The sequence below is a fragment of the Crocuta crocuta genome, unplaced genomic scaffold (genome assembly GCF_008692635.1).
Source record: "Crocuta crocuta isolate KB4526 unplaced genomic scaffold, BGI_CrCroc_1.0 scaffold587, whole genome shotgun sequence".
In the NCBI taxonomy this organism is placed as follows: Eukaryota; Metazoa; Chordata; class Mammalia; order Carnivora; family Hyaenidae; genus Crocuta; species Crocuta crocuta.
In genome coordinates, this window is record NW_027532403.1 from 2,722,297 (window position 1) to 2,740,575 (window position 18,279).

General features: G+C 39.4%; 1 protein-coding gene across 1 annotated transcript; it reads left to right on the forward strand.

The window, feature by feature from the left end:
* The first annotated feature begins 775 nt into the window (after positions 1-775).
* On the forward strand, positions 776-17,957 carry LRIT3 (leucine rich repeat, Ig-like and transmembrane domains 3). Its single transcript, XM_077778444.1, has 4 exons — positions 776-894; positions 3,853-4,325; positions 15,167-15,472; positions 16,801-17,957. Exons 1-4 carry the CDS (start codon positions 776-778, stop codon positions 17,955-17,957), a joined length of 2,055 nt encoding a protein of 684 aa, XP_077634570.1.
* Positions 17,958-18,279: the final 322 nt, after the last annotated feature.

Sequence of the window (18,279 nt, forward strand, 5' to 3'; positions counted from 1 at the left end):
ACTATCAATTGTCCATGAGGATTTTTCGTCTTATGAGAATGGAGGTAGTTTTTAATTATTGAATTTAATTTTTGTTGTCTGATAGAGCCTAATTTTGCTAAAAGACATGGATCTTCAGATCTGGCTTGATGCCCATAACTTGGGAAACTAATTTAGAATAAAACATATTCTTGAACCAAGATAATGGCCTTCATTACAAACAAACATGCTGGGATAAACCGTACACTGCAGTGGGAGAGCTGCAGGACACAGTCTCACCAGAGCCTGGGTCCTGCTACTCAGTGGGGGACTGAAGCATTTTGCCTAAAAAATCTAGGTACTGGATTTTGTTTACTTTGTTTTTGGAGATCACAAATACAAAAACTAAAATTTATAATGTTATATAAATAAGCTGCAGTATTTTTTAGCACCCCTAAAACATTGAAATGTTTTTTTAACATTAAGTGTATCTTCAAGGTATAGTAGCAATTACATTCATAGGAAAGGACTTAATAGCCATTTCCTTGCAAATCTGGATACGGGCAACTATTGGCATTTTTTTAACATGTGCTTGATTTTGATTTTCCTTGGAGTGTGTTACTTCGCTGAAACCATATTCAAAACCTAGGTCAATTGATCCCCTGTAAAATACACTTGAAGGTTAAGTAACTACAGATCTCAGCTAATCCTATCTAATCTGCTGTTACTAAATGGCTGTTTGCATTCCTGGCGCACCAGTGTCTGAAGCTAAGGATTTGGTTTTTACTTTTTGTTCAAATAACCTCTAAAAGGAGCGATGCGTCTTTCAGCATGTCTGTGCATTGTGCTTATTAGCTTTTTGGAGGGAGTGAGCTGTTCTTGTCCTTCACAGTGCACCTGCGATTATCATGGCAGAAATGACGGCACAGGATCAAGGTATGCTCCTCTCCTTGCTACTAAGTATTCTAATGATTCTGAGGAAAAGAACTCCAACTAGGCAGCCTTATTTTGAAAGGCTTGTTGCCAGGTATCAGAGGAGAGAGGGTTTAATTTACATAAGCTTTAACTTAATTTTTTTAATGCCAGGTCGGCTACTCCATTGTTTTCATTTTGTGCAATCTAGCTCTTAAAACGCTCTCAAACTGAGACTCTTGTGTTATAAATATATTCATTGTACTGGTATTCACAACATGTCCCTTTCAGGAGGTCAAACCACTGAAATGTGTGTGGCCAGCTCAGTTTGTTTACGGAAAGCATGAGAGGGAGGGCCAAGCAGGAGGTAGTTGACATGCCCAGAGTATTTGCCTCCCTGATGTCCCATTTCACATGGGGGTTATTCATGCCAACTGGATATACCTTAAAAAGTAGGAAGGAAGATCACAACAGTGAAGTTAGAGATATTCACAATTAGACTTTTTCATTTTAAGGTATTGGAGTTTACAAAGAAAAGGAGTTCCAAAGATACAGATCAACCTTGTCTATTGCAGACACTGGGGGTGGGGGTGGGGCGCTCATGGAAGTTAGTTAATCTCTGGGTTGCTTTAACATCTGCTTGTGGAGTGAGAATAATTACTTACTTATAATATAGTGAGTCCTTTGAGATAAAAGCTAAATGCAAACCAGAACTCTTGTTAGCTAACCATAGTAGAACTTGATTTTTTTGGGGGGAGGATATTTAATAACCACCAGAGTATGTTGTGGCTCGGTTGAAGTGAACAGTGAGCCTCTCATTGAAAATGATTAGTGAAAAGAATCGCCCAATATACGTCTTACAAATTTATTTTTTATTTTTATTTTTATTTTTTAATGTTTATTTATTTTTGAGAGAGAGACAGAGTGCCAGCAGGGGAGGGGCAGAGAGAGAGAGAGGGAGGCACAGAATAGGAAGCACGCTCCAGGTTCTGAGCTGTGAGCACAGAGCCTGATGCAGGGCTCAAACCCATGAGCTGCGAGATCATGACCTGAGCAGAAGTGGGGTGCTTAACTGATGGAGCCCCCAGGCGCCCCTATCTTGAAACAATAAGTAAAACACATTATTGAGTAATTTGTTTTGTTACTGTTTGAACTTTACTTAACCAATGTTTTGCATCTTTTTGGGTGGGTTAAGACAAGAAAAGAATGTAACAAATTAAAGACCTACTTGGCAAAAGATATGAAGCAGTTAATAACTCTGGGCAGGATACTTTTGAGAAAACAGTCACAGAAATGTTTTTCCTTCCATGATAACCCCATTATTGACGCATTTTATAAAAACCATTGCATATTATGCCTGGCAAGGACTCTAGAAATAATCAAGTTTGACTGCTGTCATTTTATAAACAAAGATACACAATCATACAGAGATTAAATGATTTATCCAAGGTCACAGCACTGAGCTGATGCAGTGACTGGTTGATAAAGATGCTATGTCTTTCAGCTTCCTATCCAGGCTTTCTCCCATTACACTGAAATGCTGACTTAACGAGTAAAACCCAGATCATTCTGGTATAAAGTAGCCCTGAAAATTGTAATTCAGAATAGAGATGAAGAATAAGAGATGTTCCAAAAAAATAAAAAAAGAAGAAAAAATAATAAGAGATGTTCCTAGAGAATTCCAAGGATTCCATAGTCTCCTATGGAATACAAAGGAGATGACACTGTCAGTACATCCCAGCTTTCTGCTACCTACTTGTCTTTACATTATACACTGGCTTTTAAAATTCACTGATTTAATGTTGTGTGTTTACCAAATGGCTGTTTCATTGTTATCATGTACTACAAGTATAATGTATTACAATTTAAACTATGCTTTGCAAAACTTTTATTGTCATTTTCAGCAATCCAGTGTGGGTGAGTATAAATGAGGGATAAATAGGTCTTTTTTCAGGTTAAAATGAATCTAAATTCTCTGATTCTTCATACTTTATACCCACACATGAGACAGGCTTGTTTTTCTATGCCTGTTTTACACGTGCCACTAAATAAGGTCACAGTGTGACTTACTCAAGGTCACTTAAGTTAGTGGGTGGTAAAAGGAATAAACTTGCAGTTTTTGGTTTATTCCTTTGGCTGAAAGCAATGCATTGGTACATTAGAAGAGAGTTCAACTTTAAGCATCTAGTGTGAACATTCACTTGCTTTTTCTTTCTCCTTCCTTCCTTCCTTTTTAAAATTAAGTTATTTAAAAGGGATCAATTATAACTTTGACAGGGGTTTGGAAAAAATGGGTCATTTCCTAAAGAGGTTAAAAATGTGTACCTAGAGTTGGACAGATGTGGCTTTAATAGGTGGCTGTATAACCCACTGGCTATGTGACCTTGGGCAGTTACCTCACATTGGTGGGCCTCAGTTATTTTATCTGCAAAAATGAGATTGATAAAAATAACAGACACCCATTAAGTGGCTATTATGTGCCAGGAAGGTATTAAAATTTACATCCATTTCAATTAATCATTCTAACAGTGCCATATGGGCAAATGAATTTGAGGGACTGAAGTGGCTTTTCATATCCACAATGGAAGTGGCAGAGCTTAGATCTGAACCAAGATCAGCCAGACTCCAAAGCCAGTGCCTTTACCTATTACCCAGTATCTACCTGATAGGGCTGTTGATGATAAATAAGGCAGATGTGATGTGTGTTGCACAGGTCTGACACATAAAGAGTTCCATCAATAGTAGGTTGAACCACATGAAATTGCTGACATTTGATCATTTTCAACCTACAAAAATGGCCATTTCATGTGGTTCAACCTGAAAGAAGATGATGGTGGTGATGAATTATGAATAGGTCAGCCAGGCTGAACAGATATTTCGTGAAAACGAGTAGGAAATGAAAAACTGATGCACATTTCAAGTATTATTTTTTCATGTGGGTCTTGGGAAACAGGCTTCCTTCCATTGTTTTTGTGACACTAGGTCGGTGCTATGTAATGACCTGGATATTAACGAGGTCCCTATGAACTTCCCTGTGGACACTGTGAAGCTACGTATAGAGAAGACTGTCATCCGCAGAATCCCCGCAGAGGCCTTCTACTACCTGGTGGAGCTCCAGTACCTCTGGGTGACTTACAATTCCGTGGCCAGCCTTGATCCCAGCAGCTTTTACAATCTAAAGCAACTGCATGAGCTGCGCTTGGATGGAAATTCTCTGGCAGCTTTCCCTTGGGCATCTCTGTTGGACATGCCCCAGCTGAGGACCCTGGATTTGCACAACAACAGAATAACCAGTGTGCCTAATGAGGTGGTCAGGTACCTGAAGAACCTCGCCTACTTGGATTTATCGAGCAACAGGCTAACCACACTACCACCAGATTTCTTGGAGAGCTGGTCCCACTTACTTACAACATCGTCACGTAGCCTGGACCTCTCGCCACGAAGAATTATTCTTGGTAAGCTCAGAAGCCTCTGGGCTGCTCAAGTCCACATAATTCGCTTTGCGTGCCTTCAATTGTTCAGTCTTTTCATATTTATTGAATTTGGCTTCTTGCTCTATACTTGACTTTTGATGGAATGGCACTTTATTGGTTGACCTAAGATCAATTGACCCATTTACCCTGTGTATTGTGTAATGGCTCTGTATGAGTGCTGGAAGGAGGGCGGCAGTGTATGTGTTGGAGTGGGGAGGAGAGTTAGCTTCATAAACTGAGAGACTGATGCTACTGTTAGAGATACTGGGCAGAGTGGCAAAATCTACCAACTTTCCCTGTTTCTGTGAACATATCAATGCTCCATGCTCTGCCACAGTCAACTTGTTCTGTTCTCTTTTCAGCTCTTCATCAGGCTCTTCAGAAGGGGAAGAGGGCACTGGCAGCTTTATGCGGTGGCAGTAGTTTAATTAGTTAGGGAGAAGAGCTTCCAAATTTTCTTAATCTAAAAAGAAATGATGAAGACACCAGTTATTGGTGTCATTAATGGATTTGGTCTCTTAGTGTAACTGTGATATGTTTTGTAGACTTTGCTCTTGACTTTGTTTAGGTTCTATGAGTATTTGTCTTGGGTTCTTAAAGTGTAAACTCCTTCCAGTAAGTCTCTCTCTTCCTTTTCTTGTATCTTCCCACAGTACTTTGCATGGCGCTCTACACATGGTGAATACATGGTAAATGTGATTGCCAGATTGAAATCAGTGAACCGAGACCCTTCTCACGGGTATCTGTGGGCAGTGAGGTCTTTCACACTTTTGTGTGACACAAGCCTGAGGCTCTGATCAAGTTGATTTCCTAAATTCTTGTTCACCCAATAAGGCTATGTCGTCAGTTCACCAGTTACATCTGTCAGGGCTGCAGGAGAGGTTGTATTTCTCAGGAGGAAAGAACTGGGTGTTTGGCCAGAGAAATGACTTATAAACCTTCTGTCATGAGAGGCAACTTGATGCTAAATTTGTGCCATGAATCCCTACTGACCAATATCACATGCTCAAATATTTGCTGAAGCAAATTATAAATAAAATAAAGGTAGCTTTGAGACTTTTTTTTTTTGATAAAAGGAAAGTGCCATGGCAGCACTTAAATGATTTTAGCATTGCTTTTGTTCAAATGTAAATGCATTTTGGTGCTTATGAGAATAAAAATATGAGTAATAAGAACCAGATAAAGTCATGTAATTTTTTATTATATGGCTATTTTTATGTTTACCTACTGCTTATCTAGTATTTCAAACATTTTTATTAGAGAATAAAAGGAGTATTAGAGGATAGATTAGGGAAAATATTAGTTTAATTTAACAATAGTTGTGGAGTCCTTCTTATGTACACCATGACAGGCACTGTGTAAACCTATTCTGCAGTATTTATTTACTCTATTTTAGACAATAATTTAGTCCTTGTAAGACTAATAGCTAGAAATTGTCTTAATTTAAACATTGAGATTCTATTTCTCTACACATATTTTCTAAATTTCTTTGAAAGCAACTCTTGGGTCTAATAAAATTGCTAAATAGAGATAGATAGAAAATAAAGTCAAATTAATAAATTCTTATTAATAGTTCTCTAATGACTAGTCACTAATATTGCAAATATCACTATGAAGAATTGATTTATAGGACATTAATTTTTTTTACCTTGTGAGTTAAATCTGGCTGTGAGTTAAATCTGGATGAAAATTTAGGGATCAAATTGGAAAGGGTTATGAAATTTCACAGTCCACAGAGATAAACAGTTTTACCTATGCTTCAGTGTCCAGATTCTTCAAAAGCAGATTCTTTAAAAAGGTGACATGAATATACTTTTGGTATAACATTAGATTGAAAAATGAGGGGGCGCCTGGGCGACTTAGTCGGTTAAGCGTCCGACTTTCGCTTGGGTCATGATTTCGCGGTTCGTGGGTTCGAGCCCTGCGTCGGGCTCTGTGCTGACTGCCAGCTCAGAGCCTGGAGCCTATTTCAGAGTCTGTGTCTCCCTCTCTCTCTCTCTGACCTTCCCCTGCTCACGCTGTCTCTCTCTCCCTCTCTCTCCTAGAAATAAATAAAAATATTTAAAAAAAAAAAAAGAAAAATGAGGGTATGTAATTGTACATATTCATGATCATAACTATTTTAAAATGTGCAAAGAGGGGCGCCTGGGTGGCTCAGTCAGTTGAGTGTCTGACTCTTGACTCTGGCTCAGGTCATGATCTCAAGGTTGTGCAGTGAGCATAGAGCCTGCTTAGGAGTCTCTCTCTCTCTTTCTCTGCCCCTCTCCCCTGCTTGCAATACTCTCTCTAAAATAAAACAAACAAATACAAATAAAATGTGCAAAGAAAAAGATTGAAAAATACACTAGCTGGTTAATTCTCTTCTTTGGGTGGTGGGACATCTTTTCAGTATTCTGTATTTTCAAAATATTTCTGCATTGGTCATGCATTAATTTTATAATAATGATGATAATCATGAAAATAAATAACAACAGATATTTTGAAACATGCCCAACCATATGTGGCTGCTGATCTTAGCAAAGCCACTGCCTGCTATGTAACAAAGGGGAAAGAAATGCTCTCCTCTAATAAGAAGACTGACTCAGGGCACCTGGGTGGCTCAGTCAGTTAAGCATCCAATTTTAGCTCAGGTCATGATCTCATGGTTAATGGGTGCTGACAGCTCAGAGCCTGGAGCCCGTTTTGGATTCTGTGTCTCCCTCCTTCTCTGCCCCTCCTCTGCTTGTGCTCTGTCTCTGAAAAATTAATAAATGTTTAAAAAATTAAAAAAAAAGACTGGCTCATGTGTGTAAATCACACACAGAAAACTCAGGCTTCTCATCTGGAAAATGGAGATGGGAGGACTCACTCCCTCTTTCTGACTCACAGGACTGTAATGAGAATATTATATTTTATGTGATAATTCTTTAGAATATGAGGTAGACAGTCTCTGAGGTTATAATTTTAGACCAACAATAATCCATAGCAGCTGTGACTGAGATAGAAGTGTCTTATAAAGAAGGCTCCTGTATTTTGGCTTTTTTTGTTTTTTAACTATAGTGGAGTCTTCCAATTTTGTCATTAAAATATGGTGATGAGAACCAGTTCTAGCTTTCCTAGAACTCAGGGTTTAAGTAGCAATTATATCTTTCCCGGTACCCTATAGAATTTGCTTTTCTATTATTATGGTGGAATACATTCTGCTTTTATTTAATTGTTATTGTACCATGTATATTATTGTAGGCAGACAGAGGTTCTGTTTGTAACAGTAATAGTAATAGCTAATATTGATGGAGTGCTTACTCAAGGCCAAGTCTTGTTCTTATACTTTAGAGATATAACTTCTTCCAGTCTCATGTTAATCCTGTATGAAGTATCATTTCATCCTCATTTTACAGAAGAAGAAGAAGAAGAATTGAGACACAAGTTAAGGCACATGCCCTAATTTACTTATCACACTGATGGAGCTGGGGTGTGAATACAGGCTGTTTGGCTCTAGAACAACATGCTCTTTCATACTCTTTTGTAATGTGAGATACTGTATGTAATAATACTAGTTAGTTTCCTCCTGTATGCATTACTATCTCTTTAAATCATATATTCACTTAATATAAAAAAAATTAGGGAGAGGTTTTTCCATTACCCCTCTTTTTACATGAGTAGAAATATCAACTTAATCTAATTATCCTCTAACGTATCATAAAAACATAAGCGAACGTCTTGCAAATAAACATTTAAGAGAACTGTGAAACTAGACTGGATTTCTGATTTGCAATACAGGTAAATTTCCATGGTCTCTTTCTCAGGAATAAACAAATACTTATACATGCAGACTCTGTAAGGCTTAACACTCTTGGAAGAAAAAGCATGCAGTAGGAGAGGGCATAAAATGCTTTCTTGGGTGCTTTTTACGGGTACCCAAATTTGCTCAATTGCAAACATAAGCTCTTCTCCAAACTAGAATGAAGTTTGCCTGAAGGGCAGTAGCCACATGAGTATTCCCACAAATTTTCTCAAATGGCATTAATTTAATTCAACAAACATGCCTCAGTCCCTGTTGGCATGCTCATTCTTTGCTAGGCACAAAGGATATAAATCCACACAGTTTAGGCTGACTCCTTGCTAGGTGCTCTTTTAAGGACTCCCTGGCAGTATCTCAGCCTTCAGGACAACACCATAAAGTGGGTCTGTAATTATTACCACCTTTTTATAGCTGATGGAGAGGCAGAGTCAAGCTTCAAGTTCAGTCTGTCTCCAGAGATATTATCATTCTTTTGTTTTTCAAACCTTTTCTAAATTGAGAAGTTGAAGTATAATTTGCATCCCATGGATCTTAAGTGCACAACTCAATAAATGATGATAAATGGTATACTTCCTCAGAACCCACACCCTTATCAAGATACAGAAAACTTTTATCACATTGGAAAGTTCCCCTGTGCCTCTTCTAAATTTCCTCCATTCCAAGCAACCACTATTTTTCTTTTTCTTTCTTTTTTGTAATTTTTAATGTCTATTTTTGAAGGAGAGAGAGATAAATGGGAGCAGGGAGGGGCAGAATGAGAGGGAGACACAGAATCTGAAGCAGGCTCCAGGCTCTGAGCTGTCAGCAGAGTCTGATTTCTATCACAATAGGTTCATTTTGTTTGCCCTAGAATTTTATGTAAGTGGAATAATATAAAATACACTCTTGTGTCTAGCTTCTTTCATTTAGCATTATTGTTCTTGAGATTCATCCATGTCACTACATGTATGAATAGTTCCTTTTGGGGAGTCATATTCAATTTTATGAATGTATGAATTGTATATCCTTTCTCTTGTTTTTGGACACACGGGCTGTTACCAGTTTTTCGCTATTATGAATTAAGCTGCTGTTAACATTTTTATGCAAAGGTTTTTGTAGTACTTTTTTTCCATTTCTCTTGGATAAATTCCTAGGATTGAAATCGCAAGGTCATAAGATGGCTATATAACTCTTTAAGAAACTGCCAATTTTCCAAAGAGGTTGTACCATTTTACACTGACACTAGCACAGTGTAATAGTCTACTTGTTCCACATCCTCACCAACATTTGATGTTGTCAGTCTTTTTCACTTCAGCCATCCCCTGGGGGTGGGTAGGTCAGGGAGTGATTTCACATTGTGATTTCAATTTGCATTTCACTGATAACTAATGTTTTCATTGGGCTATTGGTCATTGCTATATTCCTTTATTCCAGTATATAATTTTTTAAAATTGTTTTTCTTTTTATTTTGAATAAAAGCCTTTTTGTCAGTTATATGTATTATTATTTTTGTTGAAAAATTGTCAATGTTTATTTTATTATTTTTGAGAGAGAGACAGAGCATGAGTGAGGGAGGGGCAGAGGGCAAGAGGGAAACACAGAATCTGAAAGGCTCCAGGCTCTGAGCTATCGGCACAGAACCCAACTCGGGGCTTGAACTTGGGAACAGCGAGATCATGACCCGAGCCAAAGTCGGGCACTTAACCCACTGGGCCACCCAAGCGCCCATTTAGTTATATGTATTCTTAATATTTTCTCCAAGTCTGTAGTTTGTTTATTCATTTTCTTCATGTTGTCTTTGGTAAGAAACTTTTACATTTTAATGACATCTGATTTACCAGGTTTTTTTTGTGCTTTTTGTGTCTCATCTAAGAAATGTTTGTCTTCCTACAAGTCACAGAAATATTATATTTTCTTTATAGTTTTAATTTTTATATTGTTTCTGGCTTTATATTCTTTGCATTTATGCTTAAGACTGTGATCCATCTCAAATAGTTTTTGACTATAGTGTGAGGTAGGGATTGAGGTTTTTTCCAAATAGATGTCCAGTTGTTCCAGCACCCATTTGTTGAAAAGACTTTGCTTTCCCCCTTGAACTGTTAGACACCATTACCATCACAAAACGGACTAAGGCACGGTCTTTGCTTTCAAGAGCTTATAGAATAACTTTTGTACAGAAATTTATCGCTGACTTTTCACACACAAAAAAATAGCACATTTAACTCAAGTACTGTGATGCATAGAGAACATTATCCTCTTAGAAAAGGAATAAGGCTAAGTTGGTTTGCCCCATCCAAGAATAGTTACATAAACTAAATTAATTAATGCAAATTACTGTGACTGTGGTAGGTGTGTTGCCTTGAAGGAATGCAGTGCGAATAACAGTTTAACTTCAGGGAGTTCTTGTACCTTTGTCCCCAAAAGAAAAAAAAAACAAAACATTTGATGAATGTGTTCAGCACTCAGGTCATTATTATTATTCAGGATTTAAAAGTTGTGCCTTTGACCTTAGATGTTTCAAAGCTAGAATAAACAATATATTTTTGAAGGATTGAAAATATTTTCCTGTTTTATGTAACTTTTAGAATAACCAGTTGGATTAATTTTTAAGAGAATTTCGTTTCACCATTAGCACACTTTTATGACAGTTTCAAAGCATGAATAAACCTGTTAATGGTCCAGTTCTTGGAACTTGGAAGTTTGTCTTCCTGTGTAGACATTTGTGCTCCGGACATCGCCGCTTTGACATGTGTTTATAGATAACAGCACCATAGCTGCTACCTGTGGCTCTAGATGTTTTTAGGTGATGAAATGAGTTATTGTGGAAGAGGTAGTAGATTAGGAGGCTAAAACATCTAGGATTTAGTCAGGACTCTAAGCTACTTACAGAATCAAGACAGTAATCTCTTTGTGCTTTAGCATCCTCTGATGTGAAACTCGAAGAATCATATTAGCTTCCTGAGCTTCCTCAGTATGACACATACAGTGCTTGAGAATGAGAGATTTAAAATCAAGACACTGAGGTTCAAATCCTGACTATATTCAGTTGTGTAACCACGGGAAGATCCCTTAACCTCTCTGAGTGCTGGCTTTTTCCTCTTTAAAATGATGATGCTAATATTATCCCCCTCATGCTATTTGTCAGGATTGAGGTAGACAAATCCTTCAGCATACTTAGCACTGCTGGAAGACAATTTATTTGCCACAGTCTTTCACATTTCTGCCCGTCTTGTGAGCAGAGGCAGTCACTGACTGCCTTTTGTTCTGAACTATCTTTTTAAGGATGTTTAAGTAGAGAACTGCTTTGGAAGGTAAAGATACATCTCCCTCCAGAACAAAGGGTAGGCATGTTCATTGCCCAGTATAAGGACGATAATAATGTCTTCCTCCAGAGCTCCTTCGTCTCTGATCAGGAGTCTTGTGTCTTCTGCCAACCGGTCACCCTAAACTTGGATAAAACTCAGACCCTTTACAATTCTTGACAAGTATAGTTATTTGCCATACAGGAAACACACAGTAACTGTCAACTTGTTTTGTTATTCTTTCGTAAAGCAAAAATTTAGCATAACAAGTGTTTTGAGAGCAAAATGTATTATCCACATATTAATTATTACATGACAGAATGAATTTGATGTTTGCTGATGAAGAGCCTAAGTAACGTCATTTTGAGATTAATGCCTCCATTAAGAGCAACCTCGGGCTGCACGTAGCCCCAGTCCCAGTCCCAGGAAAAGCCTCAGATTGCTCAAGGCTAAAGCCATCCTCAGACCGCCCTCAGATCAGCTAATCAAAAAAACATTCCTGTGGTCTNGTGTAATTGGTACTTATGTGATGATGCTATACGTACAACATGTGCACTGTAACACCTCCGCCCCTTATGCCATAAAAACCCTACTCGCTATTGTTCAGGGCTTCCCCCTGCTGCCACTACACCGGTAGACGGGTGAGCCCCTGCTTAAGCTTGTAATAACAACCCTTTTGTACTTGCATCGGTGTCAGCTCCTTGGTGGTCTTTGGGGACTCGCGAATTGGGCACAACATTTGGGGGCTCATCCGGGATTCCCCAAGACCCCCAGGACCCCCAAACTGAAGGGTCAACTGGCCAGTAAGAACTTGTTTGTCTCTAGGTGTCTGGTCTATTTCTGTCTATTTCTATTCTTGGTCTCAGGACAAATTAGTATCTGCAAGTGGTCAATTACGGTCAGGCGGACGCACCACAGGGCTGTGACCACGGGGGACCCTGTGAAGACTTCCAGGGCCCCATCTGTGAAGGGGATTTGGTGCCCCTATCTGTGGAGGGGACTCGGTGCCCCTAATTTCTGAGGAACTTGGTGAAAGATGGAGCGGATTGGTACCGTGAATCGGCGTGAGGCCAGCGTCTTACTTTTCTGTTGGCTAGCCTTCTATGTCTGTGTCTTTCTGTGGTTGTTGATTTTCTCTGTTGGTGTCTATTATCTTGTGACTGAGACTGATGCTATGACACAGACTTCATCCAAACCCCTAGACTTAATGATAGCCCATAACCTCTCAGTGGTTGTCAAGAAAGGTCCATTTCAAACTTACTGCAGCTCAGAATGGCCCACTTTCAATGTGAGATGGCTACTGGACATTGTGGTTTGGGCCAATCTGGTTGATAACCCACCCCCTTAGATTAAAAATGTCTTGCCTCCACAGAAACCTGAGGTCCTGGCGATAGCTAAAAAGCACCCGCCCTCCAGGGCTTTGGAGCCACGGAAAAAAGAAACTAAACCCTCTGCGCTGCTCTACCCTATCTTACAGGATGGAACAGAAGAAGAAGTAATCTTTCCCCTTCCTTATCAATCCCCTCCACAGGGCCCAGCAGGAGGGGCAAAGGCGCCACCCGAACCACCAGGCACTCCCTGCCCCACCGGCCCTAGCGGCCCTGGGATCGGAGGAAATGGGCCCCGCCCGAGGGACTCAAAGCTGCCATGGAATAACACCTGAGGGACCCGACTCTACTGTCCTGCCCCTGAGGGCCACAGGCCCCCCCTGATGATCGGGGCAACCAGCCTCACCATTACTGGCCCTTCACCACAAGTGATCTGTACCATTAGAGTTCTCAAAACACTCCATTCTCAGAGAATCCCCGCACCCTTATTAATCTATTAGAAACTGTTCTGTTCACTCATCAGCCCACCTGGGATGATTTCCAGCAATTGTTGCAGGTTCTGTTCACTACTGAGGAGCGGAAAAGAATCCAATCGGAAACCAGGAAATTGGTTCCTGGGCCCACTGGAGTTCCCACTACTGACCAGGCTTGAATTGACGCTAGGTTTCCCCTGGCACGGCCAAATTGGGACTACAACTCGGCTAAAATTTAGCATAACAAGTGTTTTGAGGGCAAAAAGTATTATCCACATATTAATTATTACATGACAGAATGAATTTGACATTTGCTGGCAAGCTGGATATTAGAGAGCTGGTCATAGATTCACTAAATGTAAGAGGAAAAAGTTCAAGGTTATTCCCCCATGGAAGAAGTGAAATTTCTAAGATAGAAGATAAAAAAGACTGTAAATTTTTATAAATACTGGCAGAAAATATGAACCAGTCATGAAGTGCTATAATAAAAATAGACATAAAGAGATGCAAATAGAATTTATGAATGAACAGTTAAATCTTCCAACACCGTTAGAATTTTTAAAAATTATGATTATGTTTTCTGTTATGAATCAATGTATAATCTACTCCATTAATAAAAAGCCACAACCATAAATCTTTCTGAGATAAATCTCTTTCAACCTTGCACCTTATTTACATAGGACATCACCCTTAACATCCTTAGAGACATTTTTGTCTGACCAAAGGCTCTGAAGCACCACCTTAGATGCTTCTAGGATCTTAGCAAGTAATTATATGCTTTCACTATCCCTGGAGTTGATTTTTACTCTGAAGCCCTTTCTTAATTTGAGACCTTTGGAGAGGCTGGAAGTAAGAAGCAATTTTATTACTGAACCCCGCAAGTTTTGGCCCCTTTAACAATTCTTCCTTTAGCTGTTGTCTGCCCTTCACATTTTACTACCAGCAGCAAGGAGAACCAGGCAGCAGTTTCACCACTCTGTGTGGAAATATCATTAGTTAGAACATTGATATCCTTGGATGTGTTTTCTCCTTTCCATGTTAACTACAGGCGGCAGTGTTTCTAAACTTTCTGCCATTCCATAAAAGCGTCTCCTTTCTTCTGGTTTCCAATAGTTACATTTTCCTCGCTTGCCTTTAAAGCTCTCACTGACAGCCTTCTTGAAGGCCAAAACACGTCTGCTAACAGTTCTGAGGGCTGAGGCGGTCCTCTCACCGGAGGCTGTGAGCTGACTGTACGCTGCTGATGCTTCTCTCCTGCTGGGCGATTTGGGCAGAGCACCTTCACAGTCCCCACCTATGGCATTCATGGCAAGCTCGATTCTAGCCTCTCCCAGTCTCCAGTCTTACCTCCTGACATTGCCTGTGTCTCACTCTACATGCTACACAGAACTTGTCCTACCTCCAAAGGTCTTCAGATCACACAAAACCATGACATAGTGCAGGCAGAGTTAGGTGTCTATCTACACACCCAATACTTACAGTAATACAGGTATTTCGTAGCACTCTAGAAATCTCTCTATCAGTGTATTTATAGTATTCTGTGGTACTTGGATTAACATCTTCGGTCAGATGTTGATTAGCTATGTGACCTGGGTCAGATCATTTGATTTCTCTGTATCCCAGCTTCTTCATTTTTAAAGTGAGGATACTAATGCTCGTCTTCATAGGATTTTTGGATTAAATGAAACAAAAGAGGTAAGTGCTTAGAACAGAGGCCTGTACAGAGTAAGTGCTCAATAGATGTTGGCTACGATCATTAAGGATCTGACCTGACAGGCTGTGATCATTCAGGTAAGCAGACTGCAGGGCAAAACTGACAGTGAGGTGACTCCCATTTCATCCCTCAAAGCACTTCTACTTTTAGGGAAACAGTGCAAACGCTTGCATGCCCAAGTGGCTGTGATGTAAACTGAAGTCAACATAATAAGCTTGATCAGTCTTTTCCTCCCTTCTGGTTTAGGTCTGCAGGACAACCCTTGGTTCTGTGACTGTCACATTTCTAAAATGATCGAGTTGTCAAAGGTTGCTGACCGTGCTGTGGTGCTTCTTGATCCACTGATGATTTGTAGTGAGCCGGAGCGCCTGACAGGGGTTTTATTTCAGCGGGCTGGCTTGGAACAGTGCTTGAAGCCATCGGTGATGACGTCGGCCACCCAGATCACATCTGCTCTGGGCAGTAACGTTCTGCTGCGGTGTGATGCTACTGGCCAGCCTACCCCACAGCTCACGTGGACCAGAGCTGACAGCTCGCCAGTTAATTATACAGGTATTTTCTTAATTTAGGCCTATAAAACAAGATGTTTTCAAAAGCCTGGATTGAAACTCATGTTTTTGTGTGATTTGAAATTGGCTAGTTAATTCTCATAAAATACACCAAAATTATTGGGTGAAAGGACTTTGAAAGGTTCATTTTATTGGTTAATCTTTTCCTCAGTTTATCTAACTACATAGATGAAATTAGACAGTCTGATTTTTTTTAGATAGAAAACAACATGATCCAGTGGATGGATGACTGCAAATAAGGCCTTTGTCTTGCTGCATCATCTTGGGATATGGCTCACTTTAAAATGTGTATCTGTTATAGTTTTCTTTAAAAAAGATTTTCATACAAGTTTCTCATTTTTGAATGATTATTTAAATCATTATTTAAATTACAAGCAAACCTCATTATGAAGCAAAAAGTATATAATTTTTGGAAATATTTGTTATATATACTTTTTAGATCCTATTCTGACCAACTCAATGCTTTGGCCTTAGTTTCAATAGTGATATTCTGATTAGTTAGAGTGATATATTTTAAAAACTCACTAAAATTAAAGGTAAATCAAGGTAGAAATAATGAAACCATATGGAATTAAAAATAGTTAAGGCCTAATATTCTTACAAATAGATAGTAAATGGCCCACAGCATAAGGTAGTAAGCTAAAGTTTGGGATACTAGGATAGTACATTATTATTCTTCACAAAGATTCACAAACCAAGACAGAATGGTAATATGTTAGATTTTAGTCTTTAGGAAAGTCAAATTCCAATTTTGCAAAAACTGTATATTATTCTGCAAATAATAGAATCCATGGTTTACTAATCTATCCAGATTAAATATAAAATGTAAGATTGAAAATACTAATTATGACTCCTCTATGCCAGAAAATTATCTGCTATGCCATCTGACTATGTAGATAGATAGAATTTTATTATAATGAAAAAATATTTTGGGAAATATTTAAGTAAGATCCTGTAATAACCATTTTATAGGACCACTGTGAGTTAAAATTGGAAAGGATCTTTGAGACTACTTTGTCTTCTCTTATTTTAAAAATATAGTAACAGAGGCTTAAAGACACTAATTGACTTGTCTGAAATCAAAAATTAATCAGTGGACCAACATTAACTAAAATCAAGTCTCCCAATTCACAGCCCCATGTCTTTTTAAAATGCCATTCCCCATAGAGACCTCATGAAACCTGCCATCAGAGACTTTCAGTGTGCCATTTCACTCTTGGGTTATGTGAAAGGATACATGTAGAACCAGATCAGTGGGCATGTTGCTTGCATTTTTTTTCTCACAGAGTATATATATATTTTTTCTTACAGTAATTCAGGAATCTCCAGGGGAAGGAATCAGATGGTCCATAATAAGTTTGACAGGCATTTCTTACAAGGATGCTGGGGATTACAAATGTAAGGCCAAAAATTTGGCTGGGATGTCAGAAGCTGTGGTTACTGTGACAGTGGTTGGTGTTGTCACAACCACTGTATTATCAGACGCCCCTGAAAGAACTGGAGATCACCTTGAGCAAAAAGTCCAGCCAGGATCTAGATCTACATCTGCACCTGGGTCACTGTCATCTCCCTGGTCCCCTAACTCCTCTTCCTCCCCTGCTTCTTCCATTTTTCTTTCTACTTCTACTTCATCTCCTCCCTCCAGTACTTTCTTCTCTTTATCTCCTTTCCTCTCCTCCATTGTTTCTTCAACCACAACTCTAAGCACCAGAATTTCAACAAACCCCACCATGGCCAGCCAGCAGTCACTCCAGCTCCACCCAGATGGGAAAAGAAATTTAAAGGTGGAGATGGGTAGAAGTAAGTTTCCTTCAGCTAGTGCAAGTAAAAAAGAAGAGTTGGCATCACTGGATCAAGCAATGCCAATGGAGACAAATGCCACAATAGAAAATCTCAGGGTAGTCAGCAAGACTGAAGAGAGTGCGACTTTGATGTGGAACACTGTCAACACTACACATAAGTCCAAGGTGACCGTCTTGTATTCCAAGTATGGAGAGAAGGACCTGCTGCTGCTGAATGCAGACTCCAGCAAGAACCAAGTAACCATAGATGGCTTGGAGCCTGGCAAGCAATACATAGCATGTGTCTGTCCTAAGGGAGTGCCTCCTCAGAAGGACCAATGTATCACCTTTACTGTTGACAGAGTTGAAGAAGAAGGTGATTCTCAAGTGTCTTTCCTTATTGTGGTGAGTGGTGCTGCCTGCGTTGTTGTTTTGCCATTGATCTTTTTCCTGTTGTACAAAGTTTGTAAACTGCAATGTAGGTCAGAATCCTTTTGGGAAGATGATTTGGCAAAAGAGACTTATATCCAATTTGAGACCCTGTCCCCCAGGTCTCAAAGTATAGGGGAACTTTGGACGCGAAGGCACAGAGATGATTCAGAAAAATTGCTGCTTTGTTCTAGGTCAAGTGTGGAATCTCAGATGACTTTTAAAAATGAAGGTTTGAGACCAGAGTATTATTGCTAAGGTTTTACAACTCAGGCACATGTGAAGTCCACCAAATTTCTTCCACACAATTAAGGATCTGAGGGTGTGGTTGACCTCTGTTTGGATGACTTTGGAGTGCTTTTAATTATGTTTAAAAAAATACCATACGAGGTGCCTGGGTGATTCAGTCAGTTAAGCATCCGACTTTGGCTCAGGTCATGATCTCATGGTTCATGGGTTCGAGCCCCGCATCGGGGCTAGCTAGCTCAGAGCCTGGAGCCTGCTTCAGATTCTGTAACTCCTTCTCTCTCTGACCTTCCCCTGCTCACGCTGTCTCTCTCTCTCTCTCAGAAATTAAAAA

Bases quoted from the DNA above. Each gene is read 5' to 3' on its own strand.
- LRIT3 (XM_077778444.1), top strand. From the start codon at position 776: ATGCGTCTTTCAGCATGTCTGTGCATTGTGCTTATTAGCTTTTTGGAG. The intron at 4,326-15,166 runs GTAAGCTCAGAA...CTTCTGGTTTAG, and splicing joins GCCACGAAGAATTATTCTTG to GTCTGCAGGACAACCCTTGG. The intron at 15,473-16,800 runs GTATTTTCTTAA...TTTTTCTTACAG, and splicing joins CTCGCCAGTTAATTATACAG to TAATTCAGGAATCTCCAGGG.